This window comes from Erythrolamprus reginae, chromosome 2, assembly GCF_031021105.1.
Source record: "Erythrolamprus reginae isolate rEryReg1 chromosome 2, rEryReg1.hap1, whole genome shotgun sequence".
NCBI classification, from domain to species: Eukaryota; Metazoa; Chordata; class Lepidosauria; order Squamata; family Dipsadidae; genus Erythrolamprus; species Erythrolamprus reginae.
The window spans coordinates 88,586,727-88,609,671 of record NC_091951.1 but is presented as its reverse complement, the minus strand read 5'-3'; the positions used below and the strand labels follow the sequence as shown (position 1 = coordinate 88,609,671).

General features: G+C 39.3%; 2 protein-coding genes across 2 annotated transcripts in view; one reads left to right on the top strand and one right to left on the bottom strand.

The window, feature by feature from the left end:
- The window catches only part of SHISA5 (shisa family member 5), a 52,757-nt gene extending 41,544 nt beyond the window's left edge, over window positions 1-11,213 (top strand). The window contains exons 4-6 of the mRNA XM_070738616.1: window positions 2,660-2,775; window positions 5,126-5,338; window positions 8,209-11,213. Coding sequence (XP_070594717.1) covers window positions 2,660-2,775; window positions 5,126-5,338; window positions 8,209-8,282 — 403 coding nt within the window. The 3' untranslated portion in view covers window positions 8,283-11,213. The remainder of the gene's footprint in view (window positions 1-2,659; window positions 2,776-5,125; window positions 5,339-8,208) is intronic.
- Window positions 11,214-11,219: 6 nt separating this feature from the next.
- Window positions 11,220-22,945, bottom strand: part of ATRIP (ATR interacting protein) — a 42,712-nt gene continuing 30,986 nt past the window's right edge. The window contains exon 15 of the mRNA XM_070738615.1: window positions 11,220-11,547. The gene's annotated coding sequence lies outside the window, so the exon portion shown is untranslated. The remainder of the gene's footprint in view (window positions 11,548-22,945) is intronic.

The window sequence follows — 22,945 nt, the reverse complement described above, 5'->3', positions numbered from 1 at the left end:
GTGTTTACAATCACAAGTTCTGAACTTAGAATAGATTAAGTTTTTTAAATATTAAATTATTGGTTAACTAAACCCTAAGGGTGGGTGGGAAAAGAGCCATAAATATCTCTCCTGATCTCACAAATGATTTGGAACTAGTTCTAGATACGGTATCCTAGAATCATCTAGCGTTGGCAGTATAAATATTGCTCCCACGGAAGAAAAATACCAAGCATGCCTCAAACGCAGACTGAGGACCACATGACATTATTATTTATTGTGAAATAAGCAGTTAGCTCTGAATTTCTTAAAGGTAACATTATAGTAGTAGTATTTCCATTGTAGAATAGAACATGAGAAAATTAGATTTTGGAGAACCATTATCCCCAAAGAATGCTTCCTGTACTTACAAACCAATGTCACACTCAAAAGCCATTCATATCTATATGTTTATTAAATTTATACTGAAGTACATATGGAATAAAAATCCAAGCCAAGCCTCTGACCTTACTTTTCTCCATTGCCTTAGCTTTTTATAAGATGTCCTTGCTGAAGGATTTGTCAACAATGCAAAAACCATATGCAAATATTTTGCAGGTTAAGTAATTTTATATAAAAATCTAGCTCTGATTTTGAGCACGAGGGGTGGGGGGAGACAATGGTTGCTCTAGGACAGTAGAAGGTGACCGACCGAAGGGACTCGAGACAGAATAGCTCTCCCTTGACAGTCTTGTCCTTAAAAAAAGGGCCATGAAAGTTTTGGACAAACTTCCCAGATTTAGTTAATGTTCACCCCAACAGTGAAGGAGAAATTCCGGGATCCTTGCCATGTCTGTTCCTTGATTTTGCTTTCTTTGAAGGGCTTTCTTTGCTTTCTTTGAAGTAACCACATAAGAGGTTAAGAGATCAAATGAACATGAGCCAAGTCAGCCTAGGAGCAGTCAGCCTGTGAAAAGGGACGATGGGAACAATGCAGTCTGAATGCAAAGTGCATGAAGTCTGAGCAACAACCCAGTCTCCCAAGGAAAGTGACAAGAGAGTTTCATTTACATGCAAAAAGCAAAGGATCAATATAAAAGCATGCAGCAGTTTAGTGTAGTGTTTAAGGCAGAGATCTCCAAACTTGGCCACTTTAAGAGTTGTGGACTTGAACTCCCAGAATTCTCCAGCCAGCTTTGCTGGCTGGAGGATTCTGGGAGTTGAAGTCCACAACTCTTAAAGTGGCCAAGTTTGGGGACCCTTGGTTTAAGGTACTAGGTGAGAAACTAGGTGATTTTAGTTGCCGCACCTGTTTTCTAGCCTCCCACTTGACTGTAACTTGCTGCTTGTATCCTTGCAATTTATTATACTTATTAAGTGTTAACATATTAAGTGTTTCCTGATTGCTTATTTGAACCCTATGACAATCATTAAGTATTGTACCTTATGATTCTTGAGAAATGTATCTTTTCTTCTATGTATACTGAGAGCATATGCACCAAAACAAATTCCTTGTGTGTCCAATCACACTTGGCCAATAAAGAATTCTGTTCTGTTCTGTTCTGTTCTGTTCTGTTCTATTCTATTCCTGTAAACATTAGACTGAAATACTGCTTGCTTTTAATTGCATGCTACATCTAGCACAAAAACCTGCTGGGTAATTTTGGGCTATTCACTCCCCTTGGCTCACCTCACAGGGCTGTTGTTGTAGGGAAAATAGGAGGAAAGAGGAGTATTAGGAATGTTCACTGCCTTGAATTTCTTATAAATGCAGCATAAAATCTAATCAATAAATAACATAGTAAAGATTAAGATTAATACCTGGATGAAACCATTAAAGGTTTTATTTGCCCATGGAGTTTACAATTCACTTGTACACTTGGAAAGTCATAAATATTACCTTGTGAATAAGCATTTCTGAATCATAACCTTGAATTTCTGTTAATTTTTTAGTTGTCATGCATGTAAAGGCCTCAAAGTGAAATCCTTCTTTATTGTTTTCTGCAAAGTTAACATCGTGGATTTAAGCTAGCCAAGGTTCTTGTGGTCACCTGAAAAAGATATATTGTCTAGATTTAACATAATAAATGTGACTATGTAAGGCTTATTCTGAGGAAACTCATAGCCGAGGTGACAACCGTGTAATGTCCAGTTGTTTGGGGCAGCATGTCTTGTAAGTGTGCAGTGCCTGGGGTGGTCAGATTTGTAGTCTGCAACATCTGGATTGATGTTGTCAATTGATGAATCAGTTGACAAGAAGTAAAAAAAAGAGTGTAAAAAGAAGTCAAAATGGTGAATATGATTATACAGACGAGCCTCATCTCTTTTTCACTTTTTTACATGCTTGGCGTCTGTGGGATATACCGTACTTTTAAAAGAAGTGAAACTCCTTTTGTTTTCTTTGGGCCTGCTTCCTTGATTATTATTATTTCCTTATTCGTGACAGTAAATTAATAAAACGAGTCTACGGAGAGGGGCGGCATACAAATCTAATAAATAAATAAATAAAAATAAATAAAAATAAAACTACCCCTCTGAAAATTTGAGTTGATGGGAGATTACCCATGCACAAATCTTGCATTTCGATCCCAGCCTGACATGTTTTCCATTTTTTGTTTGCATTTAGAATAGCAAAATGTTCTTTGTGGAGATGTATCCTTTTCTAAAGCCTTTAACTCAAGACATTCTCAATGTTTTTCAGCGGGACGTTTATAGCAATTGGCATTTCCATTTTCGTCGTGTTTGTAGTAGGCATCATTCTCTGCTTCACCTGCTCCTGTTGCTGCCTGTATAAAGCCTGCCGAAGGAGACCACAGCGTAAGTATCCTCCCTGGCTCAAATGTTGCTCTGTTTGAAGGAAACTATGAGTGATGTTGTTGAGCCTCACTTTGGGGGGGGGGGGGGTGTCAGACACAGCAGAACGCCTCCCAGAAGTGCTGCTTTTAAAATAGGTGAAAAGTCACTTGTTTGAAACGTAACTAGCATTAGACCAGAGGCTCAACAAGGAATTATATTGCTGTTATGTTTATGTCTGCTCTTAGCCGCTCTGAGTCCCTTTCGGAGAGAGCAGCATATACATAAATAATAAAAAAAAATAAAAAAAAATAAAATAAAATAAAATAAATAAAATAAAAAATAAAATAAAATAAAATAAAATAAAATAAAATAAAAATAAATACTGCCTCAGTCATCGGAGATGTGGTTTCCTTTTGGCTATCTGCCCATGTGACAAACCTAAGGGAGTTAAGCCTTACTGTGTCAGGTATCTTTACTTAATCTAGATCCTAGGATTATAATTTTTAGCAAGCTCCAGAAGCTAGGAGATTTCAGTGATCATACCTGCAGGGAATTCTGGTCACTGTAGTCTTGACATGCCTAAATAGCAATAGCATTTACTTGCGACACCGCTTTCTGCCGCATGAGTCCCAGCGACTGGTTAGGTCCCACAAAGTCGGCCTTTTCCAGGTCCTGTCAGCTAGGCAATGTCGTTTGGGGCCTAGGGGAAGAGCCTTCTCTGTGGAGGCTCCGTCCCTCTGGGATCAGCTCCCCCCAGAGATTTGCACTGCCCCCATCCTCCTCACCTTTCACAAGAGTCTTAAGACTCATTTATGCCACCTGGCTTGGGGCGATAAGACCTCAGCCCCCTGGCCAACGAATGTTTGTATTGCTGTTGTTTGAATGGATATGACTGATTTTTAACACAGCTGGGGATTTTAGATTGTTTGTTTAGTTTTTAACTCAATTGGATTTACCTATTGTATTTGTTGTTTTTTATATGTTGTAAGCCGCCCGAGTCCTTGGAGAGGGGCGGCATATATAAATCAAATAAATAAATAAATAAATTTAGACTTATATACCATTTCATAGTACCTTTACAGCCCTCTCTAAGCGGTTTACAGAATCAGCATATTGCTCCCAACAATCTGGGTCCTCATTTTACCCACCTCGGAAGGATGGAAGGATGGGTCAACCTTGAGCTGTTGGTGAGATTTGAACTGCTGAACTACAGCTAGCAGTTAGCTGAAGTAGCCTGTAGTGCTGCACTCTAACCACTGCACTACCCTGGCTCTTAAATGAAGATGGTAATGTTGGCTTACAGCTTCTAAGTATCTTGGCAGATCAGCAGACATGGGACATAAGATACCAGAAGACCAGAATCTTCTCTTGGTGTGTCTTCTAGTAGAAATAACTTTTCTGGTGGGAAGAATAATTTTTTTTCTACCTCATGCCTATGGAGGAAGTCTCAAAATATATTTGAAAAACAGTTGCCAAATTACAAAACCAGCACAAGAGTTGAATTTGTTTCCTGTCCTGAGTCAGCCTTACCAGATAAACCAGACAGGAAAACATAACTAGAGAAGCCGCTTCTACTTTATTGTAAAGAAACAACAAAAATGTGAAAGTCTAAAAGTAAAATTCTGCTGTCTGAAAAAAATTTAGACAATCGCTTCTGAGCTTCTTGCTCTGCCCACTATCCAGCTGCAGGCTATGCTGCCACTTATCTGATCATTCTGTAAGTATCATTGCTTCACCCTATCTCCAAAGGTTTTCCTATGCAGTGTTCCCTCGATTTTTGCAGGGGATGCGTTCTGAGACCGCCCACGAAAGTTGAATTTCCGCGAAGTAGAGATGCGAAAGTAAATACACCATTTTTGGCTATGAAGAGTATCACAAGCCTTCCCTTAACACTTTAAACCCCTAAATTACCATTTCCCATTCCCTTAACCATTTACTCACCATTATTACTGGTACTCACAATTGAATAAGACACTTAGTGATCCTGATATTTATCAACATAATTATTAACAATAATTTTTTTTTTTTGCGATAAAAATGCTGATTGGCCAAGATTTCGGCCAATCCGCAATGGCAGACGAAAGTTTGGCAATGACGTATGACGTCATCGGGCGGGAAAAACCGTGGTAAAGAAAAAAACCCGCGAAGTATTTTTTAATTAATATTTTTTGAAAAAACATGGTATAGGCTATTCGCGAAGTTCGAACCCGTGAAAATCGAGGGAACACTGTATACCCATTACACTGTGAGATCAATTGATTGTGTAACTTGAAGGCATTTTCTACTCCTACTAAGTACACAGATACCCTGACTCCTAACGACCACATTCCTGTGCTTATTCCTTCCTAAATACCCTTCTTCTGTTTTACAGCTGTTGTGACCACAGCCACAACTGTGGTGCAGATGCCTTACCCTCAGCAGTCTGGGGTACCAGTTACTTATGCTGGAGGAGCATACCAAGGATACAATCCACTGCCAGTGCAGCCCCAGCCGGGAATGCCAGCAGGATCCTACCCAACCCAATATCCTCCTCCCTATCCTACGCAGCCTATGAGGCCACCGCCATACCAGGAAACAGTGCCAGGTAAGAAAAGAAGAGGGGAGAGATGTCCTGAAACTGCTAGAAAGAAAAGATAACGAATAGTAGCCCACAGTAACCTTTCGTTTCAAAATATGCCTAGCCTCAAATTATAAATCCATGTTTGCTATCTTGGTGAACTCGGCTTCTTTAATACAAATAAACTATCACTTCTGTGTAAATTCTTCTGAGGCTATCTGGTTGAAATCCCTTTTTTGATGATTTTATTCCACTGGTGGTCACCTTTCCTAAAGAACACAGCTGAGCAGTGAACCACACTGTGCTAGAAATTTCATTTGCCTCAGTACCTAGACAGACTAACACAGTGGGCCCACACCAACAAAATGATGTTTAACATCGACAAGAGCAAAGTCCTTCACCTAGGCACAAAAAAACCCTGGACACACATACAACCTGGTAGAAACCCCTCTTAGCAGTAGCGACTGCGAAAGAGACCTCGGAGTCTTGGTGGACAGTCAACTAAACATGAGCCAACAATGTGCAGCAGCAGCTAAAAAAGCCAACACAATCCTAAGCTGCATCAACAGGGGAATACACTCCAAGACCAGGGAAGTCTTAATACCACTCTACTACGCCCTGGTCCGATCACACCTGGAGTACTGTATTCAGTTCTGGTCACCACACTTCAAAAGAGACATTGAAACTCTGGAGAAGGTGCAAAAAAGAGCAACCAAGATGATTAAGGGATTGGAAACCAAGACTTACGAAGAGAGACTGAGGAAACTGGGCATGGATAGCCTGGAGAAAAGGAGGGCCAGAGCGGACATGATAGCAGTCTACAAGTATACGAGGGGATGTCACAGAGAGGAGGGGATCACTTTATTTTTCAGGGCACCAGAGGGCTGTACGAGGAACAATGGCTGGAAGCTGACCAAGGAGAGATTCAACATGGAGATGAGGAACTTCCTGACGGTCAGAGCGATCAACCAATGGAACAACCTACCAGCGGACGTTGTGAACTCCAACACTCTGGACATTTTAAAGAGAAGATTGAACTGCCACTTGGTGTACTATAGGGTTCCTGCTTGGGCAGGGGGTTGAACTTGATGGCCTTCATGGTCCCTTTCAACTCCAAAAATAAATAGATAGATAGATAGATAGATAGATAGATAGATAGATAGATAGATAGATAGATAGATAGATAGATAGATAGATAGATAGATAGATAGAGAAAGAAAGAAAGAAAGAAAGAAAGAAAGAAAGAAAGAAAGAAAGTAGTAGCCGAAATGCTTCCAGGTTTGATGACTTCAACCTGAGGTGCAGAATTAAGCAGACACTGAAGCTTCTCTGCTTGGAAGAGCCTTGATTTATGAGAAGGGGGCTTTAGGGCAGATTGCTTTGACTCATGCTACAGGATGGGTGTGGTGCACTCCATAGTTTTCCTACAGTGTTTGCTGAGACATCCCAATCTAGGAGGACTTTGACCAGCACTGCAGAGGATGTCTTCTCTTACTCTTTTCCCATAGAGCAAACTTTCCTTCATGAAAGATCTTCAAGGAGGTGCTTTGTTTGTCTTTCATCAAAGCGCATCCCTCCTTCAAGGATTTGAAGAGGCCTAACAATGTCATTGAGAACATGGTGGCTCAGTGGCTAAGATGCTGAGCTTGATGATCAGACAAGGTCGGCAGTTCGGCACTTTGAATCCCTAGCGCCCCGTAATGGAGTGAGCTCCCGTTACTTGCCCCGCCTTCTGCCAACCTAGCTGTCCGAAAGCATGTAAAAATGCAAGTGGAAAAATAGGGACCGCCTTGGTGGGAAGGTATAACAGTGTACAGCGTTCTGTGTGTCTTCGGCATCTAATCATGCCGGCCACATGACTCATCGTCACCAGACAGCGCTGGCTATTCGGCTTAGAAACGGAGATGAGCACTACCCCCTAGAGTCGAGAACAACTAGCACGTATGTGTGAGGTGGATCTTTACCTTTTTAACAATGTCATTTCCTACACCATGTTTATCAGGAAAGTAGTGACATGTCACTTTACCTGGAAATCTTTATAGGGTAATACAGATGTTGTGGAAAAGAAAGAAGTAATAATCTAACTTTTCAGGTACAAGTTTGTCTTCAACTTACAACCACAGCTGGGGCCATAATTTCCATTACTAAGCAATGTGATTGTTAGGTGAGTCATATCCACATTTATGACCTTTTTGACACAGTTGTTAAGTGTATCACTCCATTTGTTAAGTGAATGTTTTCTCCCATTGATTTCCCTGTGGAAAGCTGGCTGAGAAGGTCACAAATGGTGGTCATATGACCCCCAGGATGCTGCAACCGTTATAAATACATGCCAATTGCCAAATGTCCAAATTTTGATTGTGTAAACATGGATATGCTGTGATAGTCATAAATTCAAGGGCTGGTTGTAAGTTATTTTTTTCAGTGCTGTTACAACTTCAAATAGTAGTTAAACAAATGTAATTCAAGGACTACCTCTATAGAAGGAATGTTGTTCTATAAGCATCAGGCAATCCATTCAATAATCAATAGAGAAGGAGATCTAGATTAAGGAGACATTTTGGTGCAACAAGGAAGGCTTCTTTTTCTAGTATAGGAATAAGGCTTCCATGCTGACATCTTACAGAGCACTCCAAGTAAGGTGTTTGTATTGTTTTCTATCATGGAAGAACAAAGGTTCCCCGTGGACATTAATTCACTATGATATGCTTAATTCTGCAATTTAATTTTCAGAATTTACAGATCAAGCTGAAGATCTTTCTTGATTTCATAATTACTGTAATTGTGGACACTAGCACTTCTGATGAAATTCTAAGAAATATGCAGAAATAAATATGAAAAGATCGAGTCAGCTGCTAACCTGTTTTTGTTTGTTTGTTTGTTTGTTTCTTTTGCAGTTGGTGTCTCAGCTCCTCCAGCTCAACCCCCTTATAATCCAGCATATATGGATCCTCCAAAGGCTACCTATTAAATGGACTTTTGCTTTTGGTTTGCCTGTCTGGAAGCCTCTTCAAATTGCCTTTTTTCACGTGGCGTTCTTTCCGAAGATGATATTCTGATATATCTATTTGGAGGGGTGGGTCACACTTTAGACAATTTTATTTACAGTGCATTGAGAAGTGCAAGAAATTCAAGCAATTTAAAGATGAGTTTTTTGTAAAAAATAAAAGAGGGGTGTGTGAAAAAACTTAAAAGGTAAACATCATGAATATAATTGGATTAAATGGAGACAAGCATTTGAGGGATTATTTTGGCATTATTTCATTAAAATCAATTTCAAATGGGCTAATCTCTTTCCAACTTATTACGGAAGAGTAACATCTGATGTGAAAAGAACTATGTTTTCTGAGTAATAGGGAAATAGCTGTTTAGCAAGAAATGGGGCATGTTGGTCAATAGTCCCCTTGTTTTTGTCCATTACGCAGCAGTTGCATAGTCTTTCAGTATCACAGTGCAAATATTTGAATTTCACTGGAGGTTTCTCACTATACAAAAGAATGCCTTTTTTATTATCTGTTGCATGGAGATTGTTGAATGGGATCATTTATCAGCTTTCTGTGTTCTGTAACAAAATATTACAGCATGTTGTGCTCTTATAAAAAAGAAGACTGGGACCAGGACCAAACAAAGATAAATAAGGTGGTGACCTCCTACTACCATACTTTTATCTGTAATTCCCAGAATCCCTTGCCTTTAGCATCCAGAGGCTGCTGGGAATTTAAATTCAGCTGAAGGGATGTTAAATTACATAGTCCTACTCTAGGCTGTGTAAATGAGATATTTCATTCCTCTCCACATTGACCATTTTTCTAACCCAACTGACAGTTTCCTCAAGGTGTATATCGTTTTGATAAGGTGGTATTTTGATTAGAATCTCACCAGCCCGAATATATTATTAGAAGGAGGAAATATCACAGTAATGTTTTATTTTAAATGCATTTTTCCTGCCGTTTCAGTATAAATCCATTTCTCAATTGAAAGTACGCTAATTTTTCAACTACTTGAGAGAGGGGGGGGGGGAGATGAATGTCTGTCTTGAAATAAACATTATCTGTATTACATTTTCCATCCTAGAGACTTGTATGAAAATGGAAACATTTCAAAATTCTTTACATAGTAATATGGAAGTAATTTGATAAGGAAAGCCAGCCTAACCCTAGGCTAACACCCCAGGATAGAGATGTTCCCAATCTCTGCATAGCTAAAGCAATCCAAAAGAAAACAACTTTGCTCCAAATAAAATGATTCAGCACCCAAAATAAATCCATGCAGCACATAAAACCAGCCAACACCATGAGATTATATACATTCTGAGAACTGTAGGCCCTGTTCAGAAATACCCTGCCAAGAGATATATAGTTTGGGACTCCCCTCCCCTCCAATTGCTAATAGTTTTCTGTAGTTAACAGAATTGTAATCTTGGTGTTTGATGAATATTTCTGTCACCTTTTTCTTTTCTAACTCCCAATTTCAGTTCCCTTTTTATATTTAAAATACTTGCAGAATAATTAAGAGTGAATTCTGTTGAGCTTTCATTTAATATGTAGGGGACTTTACCATGAACTTAACACGGGAACATTTCTCTTCAGAAAAATGTTATACTGTATCTCCTCTGCATTAATAGCTTGTATCAGTCTTTTCCATACCACTAATCTTGAGAAATGTTGATTTATGGCTATGTTTGCTGGCGATACTACAAATTATAAATTGCAAATGATAATCCAGCATGATAAAGTGCACTCATCTGAGAGAAGTGGACTACATTATGTTATAGAAAAAACAAAGGGCTGTCAGAAAATTATAAGTTATACATGCGGATAATGGAATCAGTAGTGGTATTCATTTACCTTCGTTACTGGTTTGGACATGGGAGGGCACTCAAGCGCAGTGCTTCTGCGCATGCAGAGCGCAAACGATGTGAACCGGTAGAATACCACCACTGAATGGAATATTTCTTTGTGCCTAGAAAGAGAAAATGGTTGATTTCTGCAGTTTGTGTTACGCTCTGCAATTGTACTCTTTGTAAATACAGATGGTGCTCAACTTATAACCATAATGAAGTTTGCCATTTATGATCATAAGTTGTGATGATTATAAAACAGAACATCATGTGATTTTCTGACTTTTTTTCTCTCAACCAGTTGTAAGACAAGGATTACCTGTAAGTCTGAAAGAGTTTGCCCCTTTATTCCTACCCATTAGAGATACCTTACTTCAGCAGACTTTGGATTTTATGACAGCATGAGACTCAGCCTATGTTTTTTACTTCCACATATATCTTACAAAGAATACCTCTTCTCTATCACTATGCTGTAATTGTGGAATCATAGTATTATTTTGTTGAAGGCCGTTTTACTTGCTTGCCTTGAGCGCTGCCTCTGTTTCCTTATTCAGGCTATATATGCTGAGAGTAGTTCCTAATCATTGTAATGTATGAAATCAGTTAACATTGGCAAGATTTCAGTAATTAACAACTGATAAAAGAATTCCTCCAAAAGTATTTGCTTATGAGAAATTTATAATAGAAGGTATTTCTTTAATGGCATTTCTATTGCTAGAAATGGTTCCTGTTACAATTCACAATACTTGTATGAAGTATGAAGGATTGTAACAAGTGGCACGTGTAGTGTCTCGAAAATGCTGCATTCTTTGTCGAAGAAAATATTTTAGTTTATCCTTTTTTGTGAACTTTTAAAGTGCCTTTTCAAATTTTTGTAACTGCGTCACCATAGCTGTTGTACAATATTAATGTACTGTGATCTTTTTGTTGAGAACCTTGATTTTGTTTTTAATAAAAAAGAATTCCTTTATATGTTGTTGCTCCTGATAAAGAAAATGCATTTAGAAAAAAAAAAGCTAGCATATTTGTGGCTATTTGTAATAAATCAGACATTTAAAATACGAATTGCTTTTAAATGACTTTAATTTGGCTAAGATTAAAAATGTTCACATCCTTGAATTGAATGTCACTGGTCCTAGCTCAAAATTTCATGGAGCTGTTTTCCCATTCATATATTCATTTTAATTAGACACATTTCAATGGGACTAAAATATTTTGTTTCTTGTGTTGACACTTTTTTCATGTGAGCTCTAATTGCTAGCAGTCTTATGAAAGGAAGATCCAGTTTGAGGTTTTCAACAAAGCCCAACTTCCAGCTCCTTCTGTGCCTCTAAAATAGTTCTTTATTGAATATTATCTTGTGTTCCGTAGATTGCAGGGTGTCTCAGGACAGGAGCTGATACAGATATATGGAGAGAAAGAGAGTAGTTAAACAAATGAGGCATTAATAAAGGAGAATATGTGTAGCAAGGTTGATATTTTCTTGCAGACATTTTATAACGTAAACTAGGTAACATCAGTATTAGCAAGCTCAGAGAGCACCAAAGATCCCTCAAATGAGAGTTTTCTGTACTAGTGAAGTAGTATGACATTCTAATGTATAGAAATAGATTATTGTTTGCAGAATAGAAGAAAAAATATAAGAAATCAAGCCTTAATATATTTTCCTCCCTTTAGTCTCTTTCCTTTACTTTTTGTTTATACAGTAATTTACTATGGTAACCTCTCTGCATTCTTGCCTTCGGGTATATTGACACTGAGTTTTCTCCTGGCTGTTCCACCTTCCAAAAGTATTTACGGTAATTCAGAATCCCACCATCCTGCAGCTGAACCTCCATGCATAAAGCAGTCATAATTCTTGAGTTATGTTTTGTTAAATGAAGGGTTTCAGAAAATGAGAAAGATTTTTGAAAATTGCTCTTAAGCAGCATATTATCTAGTAGATTCATGGAAGCTCTGTAATTTAAAATGAACTCATGTTAAATTCTTTGCCTTCTTACATGCGTGAAGCTAACTTCCAACTAAAATGGCAAACAGAATTATGTAGACAATAACAGCATTTTTCACAGCAGCACTTTTCATCAATGGATCACTGTAGCTCAGATGCAAAACGAGGAGAAGCTCTCAGTTTCCACTGATTTTTGAGAGCTCTTCTAATGTAGGTTCACTAGTTCTGCCAGAAGCCAAAATGTTGCTGGGAGAAGCCAATACAGTGGTATCTCTACCTAAGAACGCCTCTGCTTACCAACTTTTCTAGATAAGAACCGGGTGTGCAAGATTTTTTTGCCTCTTCTCAAGAACCATTTTTCACTTACAAACCCGAGCCCCCGAAACTGTAACCGGAAAAGACAGAGAGAAGCCTCTGTGGGGGCCTCTCTAGGAATCTCCTGGGGGGAAACAGGGCTGGAAAAGGCAGGGAGAAGCCTCCATGGGGCCTCTCTAGGAATCTCCTGGGAGGAAACAGGGCCTCCACCCACCCAGTGGTTTTCCCAATCGCAGGGGATTATTTGCTTTTACATTGATTCCTATGGGGAAAATTGCTTCTTCTTACAAATTTTTCTACTTAAGAATCTGGTCACGGAACGAATTAAGTTCGTAAGTAGAGTTGCCACTGTATTTTCTGACAAAAATATTGTTTATACAGGTGTAGATTATGACATTATGCAGAGTGCTAAGAAAAGATCCTTACCACAAAAGGATGCCAAGCCTCGTTTTTTTTAAAAAAACAGTTTAAGCTGTGAGGATGCTGGACATGCTTCAAAAAATAAAAAAAAACCAATCCAGGAAATTGAAATATATAATTAAATCCTCAAATTCTGTTCAACAAAGCTATGAAGGCTTTGTTCAGTTTTGTACTCCCCAAGGGATTTACACTTCACGATTCTTAACACCCTGTTTCTATTAATCCTTCAGGTCAATTTGGGCTGAGGAATATCATTTCCAGGCAAAAATTCAAGAGCAGCAACTTCTCCAGTCAGTTGACAGAGATGCACCTGATAGTTTTTTGCAAATTCCACCTATTGTGAAATTTCCTCCCCCCAAATTCCACCTGTGTAATTATGCAGGCAAAAATCTAGCAATTTCATGATCAGTACACAAGTGCTTGTCATAGATACATCTGGTGAATTTCTGACAAGCGCCTACTGATAAAATAAATATTATTCTCCAATGGAACTTCTAACAGTTAGTGTAACTTAGCAAAAGAGGTTATATATGTGGCATTAGTTTTCTTGCACAAGTGGATCAAAATATATAATGGGATGAATTAGTCTCTGAAAATTCAAGGAAAGGAACAAAATTATCAGAAAAAAATTGCAGATGTGCTGTGTCATGGAAAATATTACTTGGGGAGAGGTGCTTCTAGATTCAATCATTTCCTCTGTTTTCTACTTGAAGGCAATGCTAGCAGATGGGGGGGGGGGGGCTATTTGTAACAATAGTTCCAGATAGGCTCACTTTGATTAAACATTCCAGAATTGCATGGTCAGAAACTTCCTTGATCTTCACAGAAACATAGAAGATTGACGGCAGAAAAAGACCACATGGTCCATCTAGTCTGCCCTTATACTATTTCCTGTATTTTATCTTAGGATGGGTATATATTTATCCCAGGCATGTTTAAATTCAGTTACTGTGGATTTACCAACCACATCTGTTTGAAATTTGTTCCAAGGATCTACTACTCTTTCAGTAAAATAATATTTTCTCACGTTGCTTCTGATCTTTCCCCCAACTAACCTCAGATTGTGGCCCCTTGTTCTTGTGTTCACTTTCCTATTAAAAACACTTCTCTCCTGCACCTTATTTAACCCTTTAACATATTTAAATGTTTCAATCATGTCCCCTCTTTCCCTTCTGTCCTCCAGACTATACAGATTGAGTTCATTAAGTCTTTCCTGATACGTTTTATGCTTAAGACCTTCCACCATTCTTGTAGCCCGTCTTTGGACCCGTTCAATTTTGTCAATATCTTTTTGTAGGTGAGGTCTCCAGAACTGAACACAATATTCCAAATGTGGTCTCTATACAACAGGATCACAATCTCCCTCTTCCTGCTTATTATACCTCTAGCTATGCAGCCAAGCATTCTACTAGTTTTCCCTACTGCCTGACCGCACTGTTCACCCATTTCGAGACTGTCAGAAATCACTACCCTTAATCCTTCTCTGCTGATGTTTTTGCTAACAGAACTGCCAATACAATACTCAGATTGAGGATTCATTTTCCCTAAGTTGTGAAATCAAGAGATAAATTTCTGAGAGCACCAAGGGCTCCATAAAATCTTTTCAGTAGCCTGCCAATATTTTTACTCCAAAAAATATGAACTCCTACAATAGTGTTTAGGATAATGTGTTTGTTCCACTAGCTAAAATGATTGGATAGGCAATTATTTCGGTTTACCCCATTGTGTGGTGGATTTCCCTGTAGCTCTGCCAGAGCTCTGTACCTTTAAGAGCATGTTAAGTCCTGGATAAGTTGTGATTAAAGTTGGCTACAAATTTCCCTACTAATGCTATTTTGAATGGTACATGGAGCACATCTTCCAAAATGGGGTAAGTTTTGTTATTTAAGAAAATGACTAGAGTTATGAAGGGAAAATATAATTAAGAGGCAGAGGCTGGCTAAAACCTTATGTGAGTGGCAAAAAGAAAAAAAAAAGCCCATTCTGTATTTCCTCTTAAACTAAAAAGGTGGAAATAGTCAGAACTTCTTACACTGTTCTAAATCTAGCAGTTGTAGAATCTGGATGCTATAATTTAGTCCTATTTGTTTAACTCTTAGCCAAACAGTTCACATAAACACATATTTTGAACACTGGAACATGCAAAATAACTATTCAAAATGAACAGCCATTACATCTGTAAACAGTTTATTGGTATCCACTGACCATGGTATGCAAATAATGGCTAGAATGGAAACAATGACTCATTGATTTCACAATTTCCCTTTCCAAACATTCCATTCAGAACTATTTTGCTGAAAATTAAAGAAATCCAGAAGCTTCTGAAGCTTCTCTGTTTTTTAGAATTATTTAAAGATTATAACCCATGACTTGTCTTGAACTTGTTTTCAGCTGAAAAGTTTCCAGTGAGAAATTGTTTACTTGAAATAAATAAATCTAAATTAATACGTCCTACAGTTTATCATCTGACTTATCCTGATACTTGCCTCATTTATCAGAGTGCTTTAGAATTTGTTTAAACTTACTATATTGTTGCAGATAACCAAATTCATTGACCTTGTTATTGTATTTCTTGCTATACTTCTGAAAAGGTCACTTGGAAGTTTCCTCCTGAGTTTTGCATTTTTCTGCATTTAATCCAAGCACAAAGCAAATTACCAAAGAGTTTACACAATAAAGGACACTCCCAAGTAGATTATTATAATACGATATTTCGGATTTCAGTTTTTAGCTTGCTTGTCCTGACTGCAGTTAACTCCCTAACCTGGTCATGGTGCTGTGTGTATTGCCAGGGGGGACGTGGAGGGGGGAATCACCAAGGTGTAAGCATTCTCTATTATTTTTTTCTAAGAGGTTGCTTTAAATCAGTGCTTCTCAAATAGTGGGGCGCCCCACTCCATGGAGGGGCATAGAGCAATGCCGGGCGGGCATGTGTTACCCCAAGGAACATGTGTGGTCCGTCTCGAACAATTCCCCCAGAGGGGGAGTGTTTTTTCAGTTGCACGCTACTCTGAGCCCGGAAGAGAAGGCGGCTGGGGGTGGGGGTGGGTGGCAGTTGTGTAGGTTCTTCTTGGTTTTGGCTGGCATCACAGTAGCCATGAACAGTGTTGCAAACCTTCTGCTGGACAAGGAGCAGCATCCCCTGCAGCTGGATGAAAGCTTCGAATGGCACCCTAAAGCCTCCTTCCACCTCTCCCTAGCAGAGGTGGCGCTTATGGGGCAGGCCAGCGACCCCAAAACATCAGCTGCATTAAGTTTGCCTGGCCCTTGTCAAAAGAGGGCCCTAATCACGGTAGCGTATGCCTGCCTAATCTAAAACAGGCTCATAAAAACATAGAAACATAGAAGATTGATGGCAGAAAAAGACCTCATGATCCATCTACTCTGCCCTTATACTATTTCCTGTATTTTATCTTAGGATGGATATATGTTTATCCCAGGCATGTTTAAATTTATTTACTGAGGATTTACCAACTGCGTCTCCTGGAAGTTTGTTCCAAGCATCTACTACTCCTTCATGGCATGGGACCAGAATATCTCCGGGACCTCCTTCTGCCGCACGAATCCCAGTGACCGATTAGGTCCCACAGAGTGGGCCTTCTCCGGGTCCCATTGACTAAACAATGTCGTTTGGCGGGTCCCAGGGGAAGAGCCTTCTCTGTGGTGTCCCCGACTCTCTGGAACCAGCTCCCCCTGGAGATTAGAACTGCCCTCACCCTCCTTGCCTTCCATAAACTCCTTAAAACCCACCTTTGCTGCCAGGCATGGGGGAATTGAGATATCTCCCCTGGGCCTATACAATTTATGTATGGTTTGTTTGTATGTATGTCTGATTAATAATGGTTTTTTAAAAAAATGTTTTTAAATTATTAGATTTGTTATGAATTGTTCTATTGCTGTTGTGAGCCGCCCCGAGTCTACGGAGAAGGGCGGCATACAAATCTAATAAATAAATAAATAATAAATAAATAAATAAAACAATATTTTCTCATGTTGCTTCTGATCTTTCCCCCAACTAACCTCAGATTGTGTCCCCTTGTTCTTGTGCTCACTTTCCTCTTAAAAACACTTCCCTCCTGAACCTTATTTAACCCTTTAACATATTAAAATGTTTTGATCATGTCCCCCCTTTCCCTTCTGTCCTCCAGACTATACAGATTGAGTTCATTAAGTCTTTCCTGAGTTCAGTGTGACTTACTCCCGGGTAAGTGTGTAGAGCAGCCTTCCTCAGCCAACAGTTTGCTTGCAGATTATAACAAGTAAAATAATAAATATTAACACTAAAATTCCATTGGGGCCCAGATTGGAGAAATGGGAAAGGCGTGAAATGTTTACTTCTTCCTAGGAGAGGCAGAACAGAAAATAATTGAGAAGCACTGCTTTAAATAGTTCATCTTCTTCACTCAAACCTGTGAGATATTTAAATTCTCTTTCAGTTTCCAAATGATGAGATTGAACACTGGCTTCATGCTCTGCAATCTATTGTACTAGAAGGCCAGTAGAAATATTATGTGCTGCTCAATTATGTGCTTGTGCACAAACACTATACATGTTCATGTTTTATTACATTTCAGGCAGCTCATTTCATTTGCTCTCATAGAGCAAAATGTGGACACGTTACTCCTTATTACATACAAGCTCTCCTTTCAGATCATTTAGTGATTGATTTTTTAATAATCGGGGTTCTTAGGTAAAATTTAGATTAGTTTTAAAGAATTAGGTTTCTTATGTCTTTTGTAAGCTGTCCTGGGTCTACGAAGAAGACCGCCATAGAAATGCAAATAATAAACGAACAAACAAACAAAGTTATATTCAGATATTCTAAAATCAAAAGAATGAATGCTTCCACCGATTATAATCCTCCTGGCCCACGTCTTATTGACAAACAGGATCTGAAACACATAACTGTAAACCACACCAGGAAACTCAATTGTAATGTTCAATATTTCAAATAACAGCTCAGTAATTTTACCCAGCTCAATCTATTTGCACTTTGATTTCAGACTGTCCTTATCAACCCTTCATACTATCAATAGACAGAGATAGGGTTGCAGGGAGTTAAACAACTCTGTTCCACTTGGCTGCTTAGAAGTTCATGCTGGCAGTATAAGATAAGCCTCCAGAAATAGATGCATTGTGGAAAGGCAAGAGCATTGTTAAAACTGCACTTGACTGAAATTGGCCTTCTAATTTCGTTGTAAGTAAATACGCGGAGGGCAAATTCAAGCCACTGTCAAGCATGCACTCTTTTACACAGGAGGTGTTCAGGAAGGCCACTCTGTTTTCTCTGGCAGAGTGCTCAAGCCACCACAGGTGCCCCCAACACAAATGGCGTCGAGCTGGCCATCCCACCATGCTCCCTAAGGCCGAGGACAATCCTGATGTGTCCCTCAATGAAATCAACTTTGACACCGCTGCGCTATACTCTTAGCATCCTGAGATCATTCAGCTACAGGGAGGTTCAGTCTACTCTCTTCAGGAGCAGAACCATCTGAAGAACCACCATCTTACCACAAAATAGTGGCAGATGAAGGAACCTACAGCTTACCAGCAATGTAGTCCAATGAACAAGTTCAGTGGTACCTCGACATACGAGCTTAATTCGTTCCAGACCCGAGCTTGTAAGTTGATCAACTCGCATCTCGAACGAATGCCTTTAGACTTTGTTTTTTGCGCCGAGATAACTGGAAGCAAGGAGATTCTTGCGCCACCTAGTGGAAGCTCGGCTCGTATCCCGAATTTGAGCTCGGGTGTCGAACAGAAATTTCACTCGCGTCGCGGCTGGGAACTTGGAATATTCGCATGTGGAGCAGCTCGTATCTAGAGGTACTACTGTACTGATAAGAACAAATCAGACTCGCACTCCACTTCTTGTGACAATTTGACAAGTTAAAAATAAAATTAAAAAAATATCTATGACAATTGTAGTGGCCTGGGTTCACATGATCATCACTTGCAGCTTTCCCAGGAAGCTTCCTACAAGCAAGTCAATGGGGAAGATGATTTCGTCTGATGACTGCAGCAACAAGGTCATAAAATCTGGAACAGCTCACTTAATCAAATTGCTTAGCAATGGAAGTTCCATTCCCAATTTTAGTCGTAAACCGAGGACTATCCTGTACTAAGATTGATGGGAATAAGGAGATCGTGGATCATTTCAATAGCTACTTCTGTTCAGTTTTCTCAAAAGACACCTTACAATATAATACTATAGATGGATATAGCATTGCTTCCAGCTGTACGGATTCAGCTCCAGTGATCTTAGAAGCTAATGTCTTAGAAGAACTTGAACGATTAAACATAAATAAGGCAATGGGTCCAGATGGCATCCACCCCAGAGTTCTTAAAGAACTCAGATCTGTCATTGCTACCCCCCTGACTGATTTGTTTAACCAATTCCTGTTAACAGGAGATGTTCCTGAGGATTGGAGAATGACCAGGGTTGTGCCTATCCACAAGAAGGGCAGTAGAGAAGAAGCCGGTAACTACAGGCCAGTTAGCTTGACATCAGTTGTAGTTAAAATGATGGAGACTCTACTCAAAAAGAGGATAAATCAGCACCTAAAAAACAATAACTTATTGGACCCAAATCAGCATGGCTTTACTGAAGGCAAATCATGTCAGACTAATCTCATTGATTTCTTTGACTATGTCACAAAGGTGTTGGATCAAGGTGGTGCCGTGGATATTGCCTATCTGGACTTCAGCAAAGCCTTTGATACGGTTCCACATAAAGAGCTGAAAGATAAATTAGTGAAGATTGGACTTAATCCCTGGATAGTTCAGTGGATTTGCAGCTGACTGAAGCGTAGACATCAGAGTTATTGTTAATGGTGAGTATTCTGAGCAGAGAAAGGTTACAAGCGGTGTGCCACAAGGGTCTGTTCTGAGTCCTATTCTTTTTAATATATTTGTGAGTGACATAGGGGAAGGTTTGGTAAGGAAGGTTTGCCTATTTGCCTATGACTCTAAAGTGTGCAATAGGGTTGATATTCCTGGAGGCGTCTGTAATATGGTAAATGATTTAGCTTTACTAGATAAATGGTCAAAGCAATGGAAACTGCAGTTTAATGTTTCCAAATGTAAAATAATTCACTTGGGGAAAAGGAATCCTCAATCTGAGTATTGTATTGGCAGTTCTGAGTTAGCAAAAACTTCAGAAGAGAAGGATTTAGGGGTAGGGATTTCTGACAGTCTCAAAATGGGTGAGCAGTGTGGTCGGGCGGTAGGAAAAGCAAGTAGGTTGCTTGGCTGCATAGCTAGAGGTATAACAAGCAGGAAGAGGGAGATTGTGATCCCGCTATATAGAGCGCTGGTGAGACCACATTTGGAATACTGTGTTCAGTTCTGGAGACCTCACCTACAAAAAGATATTGACAAAATTGAATGGGTCGAAAGATGGGCTACAAGAACAGTGGAAGGTCTTAAGCATAAAAGTTATCAGGAAAGACTTAATGAACTCAATCTGTGTAGTCTGGAGGACAGAAGGAAAAGGGGGGACATGATCAAAACATTTAAATATGTCAAAGGGTTAAATAAGGTTCAGGAGGGAAGTGTTTTTAATACGAAAGTGAACACAAGAACAAGGGGACACAATCTGAAGTTAGTTGGGGGAAAGATCAAAAGCAACATGAGAAAATATTATTTTTACTGAAAGAGTAGTAGATCCTTGGAACAAACTTCCAGCAGACGTGGTTGGTAAATCCATAGTAACTGAATTTAAACATGCCTGGGATAAACATATATCCATCCTAAGATAAAATACAAAAAATAGTATAAGGGCAGACTAGATGGATCATGAGGTCTTTTTCTGCCCTCAGTCTTCTATGTTTATATGTTTCTAAGATACTTTCAAAAAAATATTCCATCTAAAATACCCATGTTAGGACCCAGGCCTCATTGAAGTCTTTAGTCCCAGAACCTTCAAGTGCCCTGGGCTATAATTAACCACTGATAATGAATGGTGAGAATTATAACCTGACATCTTGAGAGCCAAATTCCACTTTTCCCTGATCTAAATTGTACACATTTATCTTGTGCTTCTTAAGATACTAATACAAATGCTGAATAAAAGAGAGCTGTGAAATTAAAAAAAGTCTAGCAATACTTTTGAGGCCTCGTAATGCGGCCAAGGGGTGTTTGGAAAGCATATAATTAATAGATTGGCACATTACGCTATCCATGCTTGTTTGCTTTAAATATGGCCTATCAGTTAGAAATAAGCCAACCTCTAAAGTTGTAATTATGCCTTTCTCCCTTGATTACCTTGCAAGAGAATTTTGTTTTTGGATGTCCAGTTGCAGAAGTGAAATTATGGTTCTGGCCTTGAAGCTCAAAACCTGAGGAATTAGCATTTGTTTTTATTTATGGAATTCTGGACACCAAGTAGTTTGTAAAAATTCTTTCCAGACATGAACATGGAGATGGAAGCTCATACCATGTGATCAACAACTGGGTTTAACATAGAATTTGTGGTTTGCTGTGGTTGAATCTGTTTCCAGTGTAGCTGTTTTGGATAAGTTACCTGAAGAGTTCTTTCCAGTTTGATGAGAGGGTCTAAAATTACTATCTTTTCCCAGACATAACATTACATCAATCTTAGTGTGTCATGTGTTCTATGGATGTGTTTTTAACTAAGAACAACTGCTTCACAATGAGAGAGAGGGTAGGGAATTCTATGATTCTTTTACTAAGTACTACTTACAACAATTAGGAACTTCCACTTACAAATATGTCATTTTCTCCCAGCCTCATTCTCAGGGCTGTTCCGTTAACAAGCGCTTGCTCCATTAGTAAATTATCAGCTTCAACTTTTTCTTCTAGTCCAGAAGCATTGCAAACTGGACACACCCACATCTGGCTTAGTGAAAGAGGAAAATGTCTCGAAACTCCATGTGATGCTGTGACGTCACATGTTTGACAACCCTGTTCTAGTCCATTTTACAAGCGAGAGATGGGAAGGGAATTGTTTGTATAGCTGTGGAAAGTATTTCTCTGCTTAGCTCTTTGGCAGCTGGACTCTGCATAGACCTTGCCAGGGGCGGGCTACTGCCCGGACTGGGTGGGGGGCGGGAACACAGTGGGGTAGCAAAAATGGAGCTCCACCCCAGAGCACCCAATTTGCACTGAAAGATGTTGAAAGAAAATGCATAAGCCACGCCCACAGTGTGATAGTAAAACTTTTGGTAGCCCTTATGTACCTCCATTTGGGCCTTCCCAGCCTTTCCTGGTCTGAGGTACTTCAAAAACTCCAAGCATCTGTCCGCCACGTTGAGGATAGTTTGTCTTCCTATCTGAGATTTTGCTTCTTTTCTGGCAGGGGAAACCTCCCATTATCATCTTCACCTTCTTCGCCTTCTAGCACTAGGTAACTGCAACCACACAAGATTCTCTTGCATGATTATCTTAAGCATAAAACGTATCAGGAAAGACTTAATGAACTCAATCTGTATAGTCTGGAGGACAGAAGGAAAAGGGGGGACATGATCGAAACATTTAAATATGTTAAAGGGTTGAATAAGGTCCAGGAGGGAAGTGTTTTTAATAGGAAAGTGAACACAAGGACAAGGGGACACAATCTGACACTAGTTGGGGGAAAGATCAAAAGCAACATGAGAAAATATTATTTTACTGAAAGAGTAGTAGATCCTTGGAAGAAACTGCCAGCAGACGTGGTTGGTAAATCCACAGTAACTGAATTTAATCATGCCTGGGATAAACATATATCCATCCTAAGATAAAATACAGAAAATACAGACTTCTATGTTGCTATGATCATGTTTCTCTCCAAAACTAGCATTCTCTCCAAATAACATGTTCTGCAACCATTGCTAAAATGGGGCTGCCAGGTGTCTTTTGCAGGTCAGACAGGCAGAAGGTCCCCAGTGGGGGGTTCCTGCCACCTACCCACATTCAAGGCTTGACTGATAGAAATTCTGTCTACATCTGGACTTCACAAGGTTCCTGGCTATCAGTCATGATCAGCTCATCAGCCTTTATTTCTGTACTCCAAGGCCCTATCTGAGCTTCTTCTCCAGTTCTGCTGAATCATACCAGCTTCTAAAATCCACATGCAACATGATGGTACTGAACTTTGAACAAACATGACATT